Source organism: Sycon ciliatum, chromosome 4 (genome assembly GCF_964019385.1).
Source record: "Sycon ciliatum chromosome 4, ocSycCili1.1, whole genome shotgun sequence".
NCBI classification, from domain to species: domain Eukaryota; kingdom Metazoa; phylum Porifera; class Calcarea; order Leucosolenida; family Sycettidae; genus Sycon; species Sycon ciliatum.
In genome coordinates this window covers 38,647,852-38,664,443 of record NC_088646.1, presented here as the reverse complement: position 1 = coordinate 38,664,443, position 16,592 = coordinate 38,647,852, and the positions used below count along the sequence as shown (strand labels likewise).

At 50.9% G+C, this 16,592-nt stretch overlaps 1 protein-coding gene across 1 annotated transcript in view; it reads right to left on the bottom strand.

Moving 5' to 3' along the window:
* Positions 1 to 16,592, bottom strand: part of LOC135816058 (mucin-3B-like) — a 71,552-nt gene that overhangs the window by 39,287 nt on the left and 15,673 nt on the right. Inside the window, exons 5-7 of the mRNA XM_065329422.1 lie at positions 15,295 to 16,592; positions 4,363 to 14,664; positions 250 to 3,705 (exon numbers count right to left, since the gene is read on the bottom strand). The exon at positions 15,295 to 16,592 is cut by the window's right edge and continues 108 nt beyond it. Of these exons, the coding sequence (XP_065185494.1) occupies positions 250 to 3,705; positions 4,363 to 14,664; positions 15,295 to 16,592 (15,056 nt within the window). The remainder of the gene's footprint in view (positions 1 to 249; positions 3,706 to 4,362; positions 14,665 to 15,294) is intronic.

The following is a 16,592-nucleotide window of genomic DNA, read 5'->3' as shown; positions in this document are numbered from 1 at the left end:
TGGTCGCTGCTTGAATGACGACTACACCGTAACAAAGTGGTTAGAGTATCGCTGGCATTTAGCCAAGGATCCTTGTTTGAGTCCTGGTAGTGATCTTGTCTTCAGATCTTTATTTTTCATTCCCTCAAACTTATCAATACTAGATACTAAAATTAATACTGTATCTTTCTCGAGATTGCCCTACAGTATATGTGTAAACAATGCAGAGCAATGGTGTTGAGCCAACACACAGAGCCATTGAACACTCACCTCTGACACAGAGACATGATACAGAGGTGCTGAGAACCGAGGTGGATTGTCGTTCTTATCGTCGATGCTGATTGTTACTGACACGACTGAGCTGGTCGGTGGCTGGCCCTGATCTGTAGCACGCACTGCGAATGTGTATGACGGTGTGCGCTCTCGATCTAGACTTCCATTCACAAAGATGTCACCGGACACAGCACCAACAAAGAACGGTGCACTACCAGCAATGTCAAGGTGATATCTGATGACAGCATTGCTACCTCGATCATCATCGATGGCAACAACCTGCAGAACAGATGTACCAGCACTGCTGTCCTCCAGTACTGAACCGCTGTATGATGGCAAGGAAAAACGAGGTATCTGGTCATTCGAATCCAGCACAGTTATACTCAGCGTGGTGCTGCCGACAAGCTGGGGAATACCCCTATCGTGAGCGTCTGCTGTGATGGTGTAGCTGCTAATGTTCTCCCGATCCAGTGAAGAGACTAGTCTCACAGTACCTGTTTGCTGGTCCACAGAGAATGGTGTCTGGCCACGCAAGCTGTACACTATCTCAGCATTAGTACCAGAGTCAGCATCCGTAGCGGTGATGTTCAGTATGGCCATGCCTGTGACAGCGCTCTCAAACACTCTAGCCGAGTACTGCGGAGAAGAGAACACGGGAGCGTTGTCGTTGAAGTCATCCAGGAAAACTGCTACTGTGGTGTCGCCATGCAGAGGTGGTGATCCACCATCAGTGGCCCGAATGACAAGATTGTACCCGAACGGGCGTGTGTCGTAATCCAGTGACTTGGCCACAAGCAGTACACCGGTGGAGGGAGTGATATTAAAGACATCACCCGTGTTTCCCCTCACGATAGTGTACCGGCTAACCACTCCACCGACACCGGTATCAGGATCCGTAGCATGCATCGTAATCACCGGATGGCCGATGATGGCATTCTCCAACACCCGGCGTGTATATAGTGCCGCACTAAACGCAGGCGGATTGTCGTTGACATCCATCACAGACACAGTGATCAGTGCCGTGCTTCCCGGACCAGTCACGCCACCGTTTGATGCAAACACCTGGAGACGATACGTCGGCTGGGTTTCAAAGTCGAGAGTCTTAGCCAAAGTGAGAATTCCTGACATTGCCTGCAGCTGAAACACATCGCCTGTGTTGCCGGATGTAATGCTGTATTGGATACGCGAAGAAGATAGCCCGCCGTCTGGGTCGGTGGCCAGTACAGACAAGAGCGAGGTGGCGAGGGTAGCATTTTCCACCACGTCAAGTTGATACGATGCTGTCACAAACACTGGTGGTTCATCGTCAATATCAATGATGTTGATCAGAACAGTGCAGTTTGCAGCTAGCGGGATAGCTCCCATGTCAGACACTGTTACCAAGAGTTTGTACATTGTCAGTGACTCATAGTCAACTGGTCCTGCCAAGCGGATGACACCCGTAGTGGCATTGATAACAAACGTTGAGTTGATATTGCCTGAACTGATACTGTACGTCAGCTGCGCATTCTTATCGATGTCATTATCCTGGGCGGTGACTGACAGCACAAACAGACCAGTCGCTGACCGTTCTGCAATGGATGCCAAATACACAGGGTTGGTGAACATTGGTGGGTTGTCGTTGGCATCGAGGACATTCACAACAACCATCCCATAGGCGATGAACACTCCGTCTGTCACAGAAACATTGAGTATGATGGAGCTCACTGATTCCCTGTCAAGCTTCATGTTGAGCCGAACATCACCTGATGAACTAACCAACATAGCGCCAGGAAGGGATGAGGAAACAAGATTGAATACTAGTGGTGATACAACTGTGTCAACATCGTTGGTGACCAGTTGTCCGACTGACACAGGAACCCCACTTGCCTCACTCACATTGATAACTAAACGAAGTGGTGACAAGACTGGTGCATTGTCATTCACATCTCCGACATTAACCGTGACGATAGCTGTGGATGATAGGGTTAGATTCTGTAAGTCTGTGACTTGAGCAACTACAGTCAGCACGACTTGGCGATTAGCTTCAAAGTCCAGCGGACGTTGCAGAGTCACTGCACCACTTGTCTTGTCTACTCTCCACTGTCCTGTGAGTGGAGCACTCAGAGAATACGTAACTGGACCTTTGATCAGTGGATCACCGCTGACTGCTTGCACCATCACTACAAACGTACCTAGGGTGGAGTTTTCCAGTAGTGTTGTTCTGTAGGGCAGATTCTGGAAGATAGGGGTGCCATTAGGTTTTGGCAAGACATTGACTAGCAATATAACCTGGCTTGCCATCACAGTAGTAGTGCCTTGGTCTGATGCTGTGACAGTGAGGCGATACAATGGAGCAACAGAGTAGTTAAGATTCCCTGAAACAGTCACCAGCCCACTTGCTTGGTCGATCATAAACGGAGCTGAGGTCACTGCAATGCTATAGACAACATCACCATTGCTGCCAGCGTCGCTGTCTGTAGCCGTCAGAGTGATGAGTGGGTACCCTATGCCAACATCTTCTCGCAGCGATGCATTATAGTCGGGCTGGTCGAACACAGGACGGTTATCATTGATATCTGTGATAACGAAGACTAGCGTGGCTGTGGCGGACATGCTGGGAACACCACTGTCCGTGGCTTGTACCACTGCGGTGTACAGTGCTGCGGTCTCTCGATCAAGTGTTTGATTCAGCTGGAGAACTCCACTTCTGTTAATGGTGAACACGCTACTACCATTCCCAGAGACTAGCTCAAAGTCAGACACAACAGCGTTGAGACCTGAGTCGTGACGATCAGATGCTGAAACAGATCCAATCTGCGAGCCAGTTGCGAGGTTTTCCGGAACTGGATAAGTGTAAATTGGCTGGGAAAACACTGGTGGAAAATCGTTGATATCCAGGATGGTAACAGTGACGGTAGTTGTGGTTCTATTAGCGGCAACGAGAGTAGAGTTGCTGTGACTCAGGGCTGCTACCGTGAGGTTGTATGTAGACTGTGACTCACGGTCTATGTCAGCAAGTACAGCGATCACTCCAGTCGATGACTTGATCGTGAACAGACGCTGATCTCCAGTGACAATGCTGTACGTAATGGCAGAGAATGGATCGATATCTGCAGCTGAAACAGTGACAACAGGCGTACCGTTGCTAGAATGCTCACGCACACTAGCTTGGTACAGAGACAGTAGAAAGTGTGGTGCATGATCGTCCACATTGGTCACATCAATGACAACTGACGTCGTGCCTGTCATCCTGGTTGGACTGCCGTTGTCCCATGCTTTCACAGTGAATCGATGCTGCACCTGCGACTCAAAATCCAATGACGATGTGGTAGATATTGTGCCTGTGGTGCTGTTAATGCTGAATGCCATGCTGCTTGAGGATGGTACAATCTCGAACAGTATGCGGGCATTCTCACCACTATCAGCATCAGTTGCCTGCACTTGGAGTAGAGGCGACGATATTGCAATAACCTTGGGGCATACAGACGAGAGAACGACATACATATCATCGAGTTTTAGTAGAAGCAAAGTGACAAAAACCCTCCTTTCTACTTGAGTACACTATTCCGTGCATGTTGATTTGTCACATGCGTGAGCTAGTTGAGTGTACACACACTGCGCCAGTATCTTCTATAAAACAGTATCACTCAATTCAACCCCTTTCATTCAATACCTGCTTCTCCTCTGAGGAGTTCGCTATCTTAATTAAGATGGAACGAAACAAGACTTGTCAGTAGCAACTTCTAGCTGTTGCGGAGTGTGGCTGGTGAACTGTTCGTGCCGGTGTCTGAAAGCGTTGTGTGGTCTTGTCTGGTCACAAGAAAATCTACCACTGCTATGAATTAACGGATGTAATAAAGATGGCATTGAAAAATTGGTCGCTGCTTGAATGACGACTACACCCGTAACTAAGTGGTTAGAGTATTGCTGGCATTTAGCCAAGGATCCTTGTTTGAGTCCTGGTAGTGATCTTGTCTTCATCAGATTTTTATTTTTCATTCCCTCAAACTTATTAATACTAGATACTAAAATTTATACTGTATCTTTCTCGAGATTGCCCTACAGTATATGTGTAAACAATGCAGAGCAATGGTGCTGAGCCAACACACAGATCCATTGAACACTCACCTCTGACACAGAGACATGATACAGAGGTGCTGAGAACCGAGGTGGGTTGTCGTTCACGTCGAGAATGTCTATCAGCAAGCTCTCGCTTCTGTCGTGTGCCGGCGTGCCAGCATCCCTGGCCTGTACGAGCAGTGTGAATCTGGCCCGTGTTTCGCGATCCAAACCATTGCTGACTCTCACAGCACCAGTCGCCGGGTCAATCTCAAACGACGCGTTATCGTTGCCACTCAGTATGGAGTAGAGAACAGTACCATTGCTACCATTATCCGTGTCTTGTGCAAATACTCGTGTTACCAGCGTACCCACTGCACTTGCTTCAGACACATTGACAGTGCTCAACGCAGGGACGAACCGCGGGAAGTTATCGTTGATGTCCAGAATGGCTATGTCAATAAAGGCAGGAGTGACGGCTTGACGAGATGGTGACGCCATTTCAGTAGCATGGACAAAGAAACTGTACTGGGTTGTAGTCTCGCGATCCAGAGGCCCGGACACTGAGACGATTCCGGTCGAAGAAACTTGGAACGGGACAGATGAATTGATGCTGTACACCACATTGTCACCGTCACCGTCCGATGCAGACACCTGCACAACACTGTGACCAACCCTGGCATTCTCATCAACAGCTAGACCCGTAAACACAGTCCTAGTAAACATAGGGAGGTGATCATTGACGGGCACGACTGTGATAGTGGACTGTTGCAGGCTGCTCATTACCAATCCATCACTCAAAGATACCTGGACTTGGCGTGGCAGGAGAGAGTTGGGCTCCAGCGCCAAGTTGTTGTACTGCAGACCATGCAAAAATTTGCTGGCACTGATGAGAGGCAGACTGGGAGAGAATGTATACTGCACAGATAGGCCAGATATGGAGCGTGCTGTGTTTGTCGTTGTGGCTTGAACCACCGGGTCGGATGCAATCAAGACCTCGCTCACTCCATCTTCCACACCCGTTACCTGTACAAAGACGGTAGCAATGCCTGGACTATCAGCGTCATATGCAGACACTCCAGTGGGTAGAATGACAACGGGGCCCTTCTCCTCAACAAATGTGACAGCAAATGGAAATAGCCCAGCCGGCTGGATCTCAGGAGGATCATTGACAGCAATGACTGTGATGAGAGCTTCGGCTGAGTTGCTACTGGTACCTTTGTCATCAAACACATGCATTATCACCCGCCGTAGTGTAGTGTCTGGATTTTCATTGGAGTTGTAATAGACAATGGTTTTCATTGCCACAGCGTACTGATCCACATGGGCCTGTCCCAGGATTGACAATGTGCCGCGTGCCATGTTATAGTTAAATGTCAATGCACTGTTACTGATATTCATGCGTAGACCTTCCGTTGCACCGTTGGGACGTGGAGAGAGGCTGAATGTAGCCTGCGTCATGTTAACGCTGTCGACATCGTGAAGGGATAACTTTGAGGATACGACCGCAACACCACTGTCACCTTCTGTGAAACTGACTAGATATCTACGGGTAACGCCCAGGCCGGAGATATCAAGGAGCGGCGCATCATTCAGGCTTCTCACTTTCACAAAGACAAGGATACTACTGATAGCAAGGCCATCACTAGCTATGATCAGTACGGCACGTACACCAGCTGTTGGCATTGCATCATCGGTGTGCTGATATGTCAGAGTTTTGAGCACGTCCACGAAATCGCTTCGCAGAGCCGGGCCCACCAGAGATAGAGTGTTGGTGCCATACTGAACGCGAATGCCAGGTCTGTTTGTAGAGACATTCAACAGCTCCATCGCACCATCAGGCGAGGTCTGAAGCGAAATCGTCACGGACAGTGCAGTGGTGTTGTCATTGTCGGTTAACGACAAACCTGTTGGTAGTAGCAGAAGTGGCGGCGAGCCCTCTGTGAAGGTAAGGTTGTTCTCACCGATGAGTTGTAGCACTGGCGGATCGTTGATGTGTATGATCGTGACGAAGGTGGACGCGACAGGGCTGACCAGGGTGCCATCGCTTGCTGAAAAGCTGATCACGCGCACGGCCGGCATGCTAGGCTCAATGGCAGTATTGTCATACTGTACAGTTTGCAACACCTGCTCAAAGTCAGTGAACAGTGCAGGACCAACAAGCCTCAACGAGCTGGCTGAAGTTTGGATAATGGAGACTTGCCCACTAGCAGTTGCGGACAGTTTCTCATTGGTACCATCACGTGGCAATACCACAGACACATTTACATGGTCAATACGCACCACACCAAAGTCCGCATCAGATATTTTCACAGACGCCGATGTTGCCCTCACTGGTCCGTGCCTCTCAATGTAAAGTGTGGCAAAGTTCAGACTTGCATTGCCGTCCGTTGAATCAAGATCAATGACTGGCCGTCTATCATTCACAGCGACAATCTGCACGCTGGCGACTACCATGGGACTGTAGAAACGGCCGTCGTAGAGCTGAATCTGAATGTGGCGCGTGGCAAGATCAGGCTCTGTTTGTGCATTGTAATAACCAGTGGAGCGTATGGCTGTTTGAATGCCGACCAGTGTGCTGTCAACGTATTCTACTGTCCTGCCTGCATTAGATCTGCTAACAGTACGGGTTGGTGACGAGGCAGAGTTAGCCACGGGGATTAGCCACTCATCACAGCTGCTTACACATGCCAGGGATGCCGCGGCTACAGCATGCGGGGCATAGAAAAATCCAGACAGCTCGCCCAGGAACGTGGCGGAAATGCCGGAGCTAAGAGCATCTGAGCCGAGGTGCAGCAGTGCATTGCTTGGCAGAGGTTGGAGTGGGCTAGAGAGTGTGGCTGTGGCAGATGGCAGCAGTCCAGTTGCACCATCGACATGGAGGAACACATTCGGGTACGACATCACAACAGCAATGTGCTGCCACTGATTCGTTCTCAATGAAACGGCAGGGAATGTTACTGTAGTGTCACTGCTTGATCCAGCTCCTCCAGCTGTTTGGTATGTGATGGTCATGGTGGATGCTGGCGTGTCGATACGCAGCGAGAAATACTGCTTTGCTCCATCAGACAGGGAGAACAGTGGCGCAGTCACATGGCTACTGATCTTGATCCACATACCAATAGTGAATGAGTTAGTCAGTTGTATAGAGGCTGCCGCTGTGTTGGCTGATTGTCCCTGGGCGACAAGCCGTAGAGTAGCGGAGTCAGCAGTTAGAGCTGCACCAGCAACAAGTCGAGCACTGGAAAGAACATTCCCAGTACTAGTGTTAACATTGCACTGAGCAAGCTTGTTCCATGGCAGAACAGAGTGACCACACTGCAATCCGGTGTACGGAGACACCATACCAGTACTGCTCCGTTGAAGGGTGAGAGTCGCAGTGAACTGCTGGTGAACTACATCACTGTCTGACAGTGCCAGCGATCGAGCAAACGGCACCGCAGCTCCATTCTCGGTGAAAGACGCGGTCAGTGTAGTTGGTGAAATGTTCGGAGGATTGTCATTGATGTTCAGTACAGAGAGGCGAAGAGTTGCAGTGGCCGAGTTTTGAGGGGATCCACCATCGGAAGCAATGATGCTGTATACATGGCTCATAGCTGTTTCCGCATCAAGACGTGTCATCAACTCAACAACGCCTGAGTCGGAGATGGAGAGTGCTCCTGGAGGTTGAATAGTGTATGACACCTGACTATTGGTGCCACTGTCAGCATCTGATGCCATCGCCACCGTGACCAGAGTGCCACTTGTTGAGTTCTCAAGTAGAGATGCACTGTACGACGATTGAGTGAACACGGGACGATTGTCATTCACATCATTGATTGCCACGGAGATAGTTGTGCGCGACATACGCGCTGGACTGCCCTCATCAGAAGCCTCAACATCCAACAGATAACTAGGAATAACTTCCCGGTTGAACGCAATGTTAGCTCTGAGAATTCCAGAGACAGGATCAAGAACAAATTGAGATGACTGAGCTGATGAAACAAGTCGGTATCTCACCCGTCCATTGCTACCAGCATCCAGATCATTAGCTGTGACAGTACCAATAGCAGCACCTCGAGCATTATTCTCCGTAATGTTGAATGTAAACAGGCTTGGTGAGAACAGTGGACTGTTGTCGTTGATGTCCAGGACATCAACTGTCACGTTGACGGACGCCCGCTGCTGTGGGTGCCCTTGATCGGACGCCTCCACCACAACTTGATAGGCATCAACTTGCTCCCTATCCAGAGGGGGTGTAATAGTCAACTGCCCAGAGGTGGTGTTGAGCAGAAACCTGCCACCACTGCTAACGCTCAGTACCGAGTACACTATGGCTGCATTACTGCCCACATCAGCATCAGTTGCCAGTAGCTGGACAAGTGCCATCGACGACGATATGTTTTCATAGACAGACACTTGATATGCTGGTCGCGAGAACACGGGTGCATTGTCATTCACGTCTGTGATGCGTATGTATACATTGACAACGTTTGACATGGGTGGCTGACCTTCGTCGGACGCATCAATGACTAGATTGTACTGGCTTGCGGCCTCACGGTCAATTCTACCCGCGGTCGTCACCACTCCACTACCATCCACCGTGAACTTCCCTGCCGTATTTCCGGACACAATGGAATAGATCACAGTACCGTTATTGCCAGCATCAATATCAGTTGCAAGGACACGGCCAACTTCACTGCCAGCGCTGATATCTTCGGCAATAGAGAATGAATACCTTGTGTTAGCAAACTGCGGCCTGTTGTCATTGACATCAGTGACCGTGCACGATATTGTGACCGTTGACATCATACTGGGAGAGCCCAAATCATACGCAACCGCTGTCACTGAGATTGAAGGCGCTTTCTCGCGATCCAGTTCATTGCGGATGTTCAGCACACCCGATGTGCTCAGAGATAGGTAGTTGTTCGGTGTCTGAAGACGATACTGCACAGTACCATTAGCACCGAAATCAGCATCAGTTGCCGTCACTTGCAGGATGGTGTCACCAACAGAACGACCCTCCGATACATCAATCGAATAGGATGATTGAGTAAACCGTGGAGCATTGTCGTTGATGTCGAGAATGTTGACGGTGAGTATCTGAGTTGACTGCATGGGAGGAGTGCCACGATCCCGTGCGTCAATCGTGAGCAGATACTGGGACTGCTGCTCTCTATCCACGCTGGCAGTACTTACTAGGGTGCCAGATCTTGAGCCAAGGGCAAATGGCGCGGGAGGAACATGTGATGAGACAATGTAGTAGCGCACATCAGCGTTGACACCGCTGTCACGGTCCGTGGCTCGTACAAACCCCAGGACGGTTCTCAGAGCGACGTTCTCTGTGACATTGATGACAGATGGTGATGTTATGACGGGAGCATTGTCATTGACATCCGTGATACTTACTGTTACAGTCACAACGGGTGAACTCAGAGCAGGTGATGCGAGACTGTTGGTGGCTTGTATAGTGAAGAATATGATATCAAAGTCGAGAGGAGCAGCTACCGCAATAGCACCTGTGCTTTGATTGATAGCAAACAAGCTGGCAAAGTCTCCGCTGACCTTCCTGTAGGTGATGAGACCATCGACTGCATACATGCCCGATGGTGAATCAGCATCCGTAGCAGTTATAGTATCCACCGTGAAGCCAATCTGAGTATTCTCAGCCACCGTCAAGCTGTAACTTGTCCTGGCAAACACAGGCGGATTATCATTGATCAGAGTCACGTTGACATGCGCACTTTGCTCATTGCTCTCCAGCAAACCATCCGATACACGGATGCGGACGGTGCGGACTGGCTCCGGTGTTGGCTCAACTGCAGTGTTGATGAAGGCCAGACTCGAGAGGAGTTGCTGGAATGTGCTGGCCGACTGAGGCGTTGGCGATGCAGAGAAGTCATAGCGGGCGCTCATCGTTCCATTCTGAACCATGTTTGCGAGTGTTATACCCGAAGGTAGTGTGTACTGAAGCTGCTCTGAGCCACCGTCGGGAACAGGTGATACGGTCACAGTACATGCTGCCAATGTCGTGTTGTCAACATCACTGACCCTGACTTGGCCAGGTACGACAACCAACACAGCACTGGATTGTTCAGCGTAGGTCACAGGTAGTGGCTGCCGGGATGATGTCACAAGAACCGGTGCATCGTCAACACCAATGATTGCAATACGCACAGAGCGTGTGATGCTGGTGGAAATGGAATCGTTGACCGTGACGGTAATGACTCGTTGAGTCTCCGTGGGAGCTTGTGCCGTGTTTATGTAGCGTAAAGACTGGATGAGCATGGCATAGTCACTCAATGTAGCTGATCCCACGGCGTGCAGTTCAGCTGCGGACACTTGCGTGACGGTGATGAACGAGGATGGAGCCTGTGCTGATAGAGACTCACTCCTTGCATCGAGTGGATTCGTGAGAATGATGTGTGCCGAGACCAGATGGGTGTTGTCTGCATCCAGTACCCATGCTTGTGGACACACGGGCAGTGCAGCATCACCCTCTGTGAAGCTTGCCGTGGCGTCACTGCCAGTCGCACGCCCATTCAGATCAACCAGCGGTGGATCGTTCACTGCACTGATGCTCACGAATGCTTGCACGGCATTGCTAGACTTGATACCATCGGATACAGAGAATGTAACAATGCGCTGACCGTCGGTGGGATTGCTGCCCTTGTGCGTGTAGTGTAGAGATCTCAGCAGTTGACTGTAACTAGATACGACGTCCACACCTGTAAACACAACAGCAGATGCACTCGGTGTAGCTCTTATCAAGCCACTGCCGACAGTGTAGGTAAGGAGTTCCTGACTGCCGTCCACGCCACCAGTCATGGTCACAGTGGCACTACTTAGAGATGTGTTATCGTTATCCGCTAGCTGGAAGCCAGAATCCGAGAGCTGGACAGGACCACTTCCTTCACGATAGCGCAGCGTAATGTCCCCATTCAGAGTTAGCTGCAGATTGGGAGCATCGTCGACAAGATCTATGTTGATACGTACAGTGACCGCCGTGCTGTTGTGAAGCCCGTCGTTTGCTACTATTACAACCGAGCGAGTTGCGGGGTTGGGCTCTTCGGCTGAGTTGAAGTAAGTCAGCGAGAGCAGGGCTGTTGTAAACACTGCAAAACTGGCAGGTCCAGTCAGTACCAGGGAATCGGCAGACGAGGATACGACCAAACCATTAGCCATGCTCGCCGTGATGTTCTCCGCAATGCCATCGCGCATGCCAATCAGTGATACATACACCGATGCCAGGTTCACAGCTCCAGAGTCGGGATCAGAGAGTGACAGTGCAGTAGCTGCCAGCACAGGTATGCTACCGGTGCCCTCTGTGAAGCTGACACTGGCAAACGCCGGACTCGCTGCTGATAGGGACACTCTAGGTGGATTGTCATTGATAAGATTAATGTTGAAACGGATCACAAGCGGCACACTTGCTAGTCCATCGTTCACTTGAATGATGACTTGCCGTGTGTCTGCCGTTGGTTCATTCTCGACATTCCTGAACAGAACGGATCGAAGTACTGTACCATACTGGGCAGCAGAACCTGCACCGGATATCACCATGACGCGGCTTGAATTCTGTAGGGCAACACTCAGCCTGGTTACTAGCCTAGTGGCGACAGACAGTTGATCTTGATACGGTGTCAGTGTGTTTGTTGAGGCAAGTTGAATCGTAACTGTGGCCGACACTATATCAACTAGATCCAGTTCGGTGACTGTCAGCTGCGGGGCAAGGTGAACTGCCGCTCCGGCCTCGGTGAATGTTACACTGGTGCCGGGAGAAGCTATCTGTGGTGCATTGTCATTCACATCTCCTACCTGCACAAACACGGTGACCGTTGATGACATAGCTGGCCGCCCACCGTCCTTGGCTTGAACGGTTAGAATGTAAGACGGCCTGGTCTCCCTGTCCAGCGGGGCTAGAGTTGAGAGATTACCCAGCAAGGGCTCAATGCTGAACACGCCAAGGTTATCCAGCAAAGCGAAGGACACCGTGCCGTTGGAGCCGGCATCCGGGTCATGAGCGAAGACGTCGAGACCACTCACTATACCGGCTGGTGTATTCTCAGTCACGGTGACATTGTAGCTGGTCTGTGTGAATGCAGGCGCATTGTCATTCACATCCATTAGCTTGATCAGAATCGTCGAATTACCCGAGAGCTTTGGATTGCCAAGATCGTGCACAAGTAGCGGAACAGTGTAAGATTTCTGTGTCTCGCGATCAAGAGACCGTGCAACGGTGATTAGTCCAGATGTAGCAGCAATGCGGAAAGCAGACACACTGGGGCTGAGCTGGTAACGAAGCTCGGCATTGGTAGTCGAATCAGCATCGTCTGCGGTCACAGTAAACACAGACGCGCCGGGTGATATGCTTTCACTGATTGAGACCTGATAACCGCCCTGTGGTGACACAAACATTGGTGCATTGTCGTTGTTGTCAAGCACTGAGATGGAAACTTGGGCAAAACTAGTACGCTGTACAGCTGCCAGGGTGTTAGATACGGAGATGTTTAGCATGTAGCGAGATTCGGCCTCATAGTCCAGACTTTGGGCCAGTGTCAATACTCCTGAGATGGTGTCGATGGTGAAAACTCTCACGGCTGAGCTGGTTGCAATAGCGTATCGTACCACTCGGTTCACACCACTATCTGCATCTGTTGATGACACTGTCAACAGATTGGTGGGGACTGACGTATTCTCGGGAACACTCAGTGTGTACATTGTTTGATCAGGCACAGGATTGTTATCATTCACGTCCAGGACATTGACAACGACTTGCGCATAGGCGATGAACGCACCATCACTGACGCTGACATTCAGTGTGTACCGCTGCGTGGTCTCAAAGTCTAGACTGGCTGCAAGTACTATGCTGCCCGTCGCACTCTGCACAGCAAACACACCGGGTACGCTAGCGCTTGCCAGGGCATACGTCAAGGGAAGCTTGTCGGGATCATCAGCAATAACCAGGCCAATATCAGTGTTGACTACCTGGTCCTCGGCTATGGATAATACATACATAGTCTGGTTCAACACCGGGGATTGGTCGTTTACATTCGTCACAGCTATGCGTAGCTCAGATGTTGCTGTTCTCGGAGGACTACCACCATCACTAGCAGTCAGGATCAGCACATAACTTATGCGCTGTTCATAGTCTAACGTCGTAGCAAGACTGACGGTGCCGCGTGAGGAAATGCGAAACTTCTCCGATCCAGACCCACGTATGGTGTAGGTGAGTTGACCAAACGTTCCACTGTCTGCATCCGTGGCGGTGATGGTCCTGATCACGGTGTTTGCTGCTGTCGACTCCGCAACTGTCAGCGAGGTGACGGTTTGCTGGAATACTGGAGAATTATCATTCACATCTTGAATGTTGACATCCAGCGTGGTGTTGCCAAGCTGCACTGGCACACCGCTGTCCATTACAAGAAGCACCAGCTTGTATGCAGTACGTGCCTCATAGTCCACTGACTTTGCCAAACGAACGAGTCCAGACGTTCTGTCTACAGAGAAGACATTGTCAGTATTGCCGGTGGAGATTACGTAGGTCAGTTGACTGTTCACTCCGGGACCGTCGGCATCCCGTGCAGACAGCTGCAGAACCTGTGAGCCCACGATTGCAGACTCTGCTACCAGCACAGGATTCATGTGTGCTTGAAACACTGGAGCATTGTCATTGGCATCGCTGACCAGTACGCGCACTGTGCCCTTGCTGCAGAGACGCGGAACCACTGGGTTGCACACGCTCACAGTGAGATCGTAGGACGGAGTGGTCTCATGATCCAGTGGTCTGCGTGTTGCCACTACTCCGGCCACGCTCACTGCAAAGTCATTGTCATCGTCACCCGCGACTAGACTGTACTCTAAGAACGCATTAGAACCGGTGTCAAGATCCGATGCTGACAGAGTGGTTACTCGGTGTCCTGCTGGTCGATTCTCAGGGACAGTGAACTGGGAGAGCAGTGGTGTCAGCACTGGGGCATTATCATTGATGTCAGTCAGTGACACAGCAAGGGTAGCATTTGCACGAAGAGCACTCGACAAGTCTGCGCCGTTATCGGTTACATGGACAAACAAGGCATACGTCGCCACACGCTCTCGATCCAGAGTGCGTGCCACCGACACAAACCCGGACGCGTCGATGGCAAAGTCGGCACTGTTTGTGCCGCCTAGTGAGTAGGCTAATGTCCGTGACAGCAATCTCTTGTCGGTCACCACTGCTCTTGCCACAGCCGTGCCGACTGCTACTGGCTCCGTGAACGTACGTAGTGCTGGGCTAGCCTGCAGCGACAGGCATGTACCGGCACACGCCACGCACTCGGCGCTGCGGTCGGGATACTTGTCAGCGGGGCAGCTCGCCACGCAGGCTCCACTGTCTTTGAAATGCGTACAACTCTGCAGAGAACAAGACATGCACAGCACACAATACTATCACTTGCGTACACACCAATACATGCCATGTACTAGTATGAGCAACATGTAGTTCAACATCACATTAGGTCAGCAAATTGGTCTAGAACATGGTAGCAACACAAACGTTTCAGCCTGTAAATGTGCATGCATGCAGGGCGAGCGAGGGGAGGGGGGGGGGGGGTGGCGGCAATCAGCCATGTGGTGTAGACCAGGCTAACATTTGTTATCAGCCTTGCAAGCTGTTGAATGTTGTAATCCCAGCACAAGTTTCCTATGTCTAACATGCCTTGTTTGCTATCATCGTTTCAGCGTTGGGCAGGTGTAAGTGTGTGTAAGGGGGAGGGGGGGGGGCTTGTATATACAGTCAACTTAGCGAAAAACGAGTGCGGATATAGCGACAATTTGCGAATAATGACAGAATTTCCATGCCAAGAGCAAAGTCCCATCTAACCGCAAACATTTTACTTCGGATACTACGACTATCTGAGTAACGACAAAAGAATGTAGTGTGACCACGGCTTCCATCCAATACTTCAACTTATTTCACCACAGTCCTGAAGAATGGTACACAAATAATGTAGCTGGAAAATTACATAATGATCCAGTCCTTACCACACATGCACTCGGTCCTGCACCCGAACATCCAGCTGAAGAGCACTGCGTATGACACGGTTGACATCCCCTCGGATTGGCGAGGTCGTAGAATCCCGTCAGACAACTCTGGCACTGCAGACCATCCACATTCGCCTTGCAGTAGCACTGGCCGGTGAGCGCTTGACACGAACTGTTACCAGCGATCGTACCAACTGTATTACACGAACAAGCTTGACAGCCGTCCGCATTTCTCAAGGCCAGGTTATAGTATCCACTGGTGCATGTATCGCATTGCCGACCGGTGACGCGGGATTTGCAGGCGCACTGTCCAGAGTCGGCCGATGCCAGATCCCCACGACGACAATCACCACCATTCGTTATACCGGCAGCAAAGCAATTGCATGGCTGACATGCAGAGACGCTGGTGAGATCAGTGGAGCTAGGATGGTAGTAGTTCGTGATGCAGGACTCGCACTGTGTCCCGGTTGTAAAGTGCTGGCACGATTCGCAGACACCGCGACCCAGTGCCGAGCTGTACTGGCAACTGCTGGAGTGATTGTTGCAGGTGCACGCCTCGCACGGATTAGACCGTGCAACGGTGCCCGCTAGCCATGGCCGATTGTTGTAGAGTGGCTGGCAGAACTGGCATGACGATCCAGCCGTGTTGTGCTGGCAGTTGCACACCGATCCGCTACAGGTACTCGCATGGCCATTACATACACACGGTTTACCAGTCACAACCCAATCACTGACAGCATAATACTGGTCACTCGTGCACCGCGAGGTCACATGACTAGTGAGTAGCCGTGCACGCAAGTGTGTGGCTTGTGCAAACAGCTGCAGCCCAGTGTCCTGATCAAACCGTGTGGAGTGGGGCCTGACCACACTGTTCAGCAGGTTGAACGTCACCACACCGGATGATGCAGCTGAGAACAGATTACTGCACTGAACGCCCGTGCTGCTTGCCAACACGCCGTTGTCACGTAGGTTGAAACTAGCTGCACAGTCGGAGGCATAGTATTGCAGCGGTGACCATTTCAAGCCGTTGTTCGAGGACTTCTCCACGACCATGGCCTGCGGTCGCACCGATGTAAATGTTAACTGAAAGTATAGGACATGTCTCACGCCGCCAAGACTCATCGTGATGTCTGCCTGTCTTGTGCGGATCGCAGATATCCACGGTGTGCTGGTACTGTCATCGTTTAGAAACCCAGCATCCCTGGACCCGGCCGTGAGTCTCCGCACAGAGCTGGAGTCGTCCAGGCTTTCACAGGTCTGTGAGAGCAAGGATCGGATGACCGAATGGGACGGTGGAC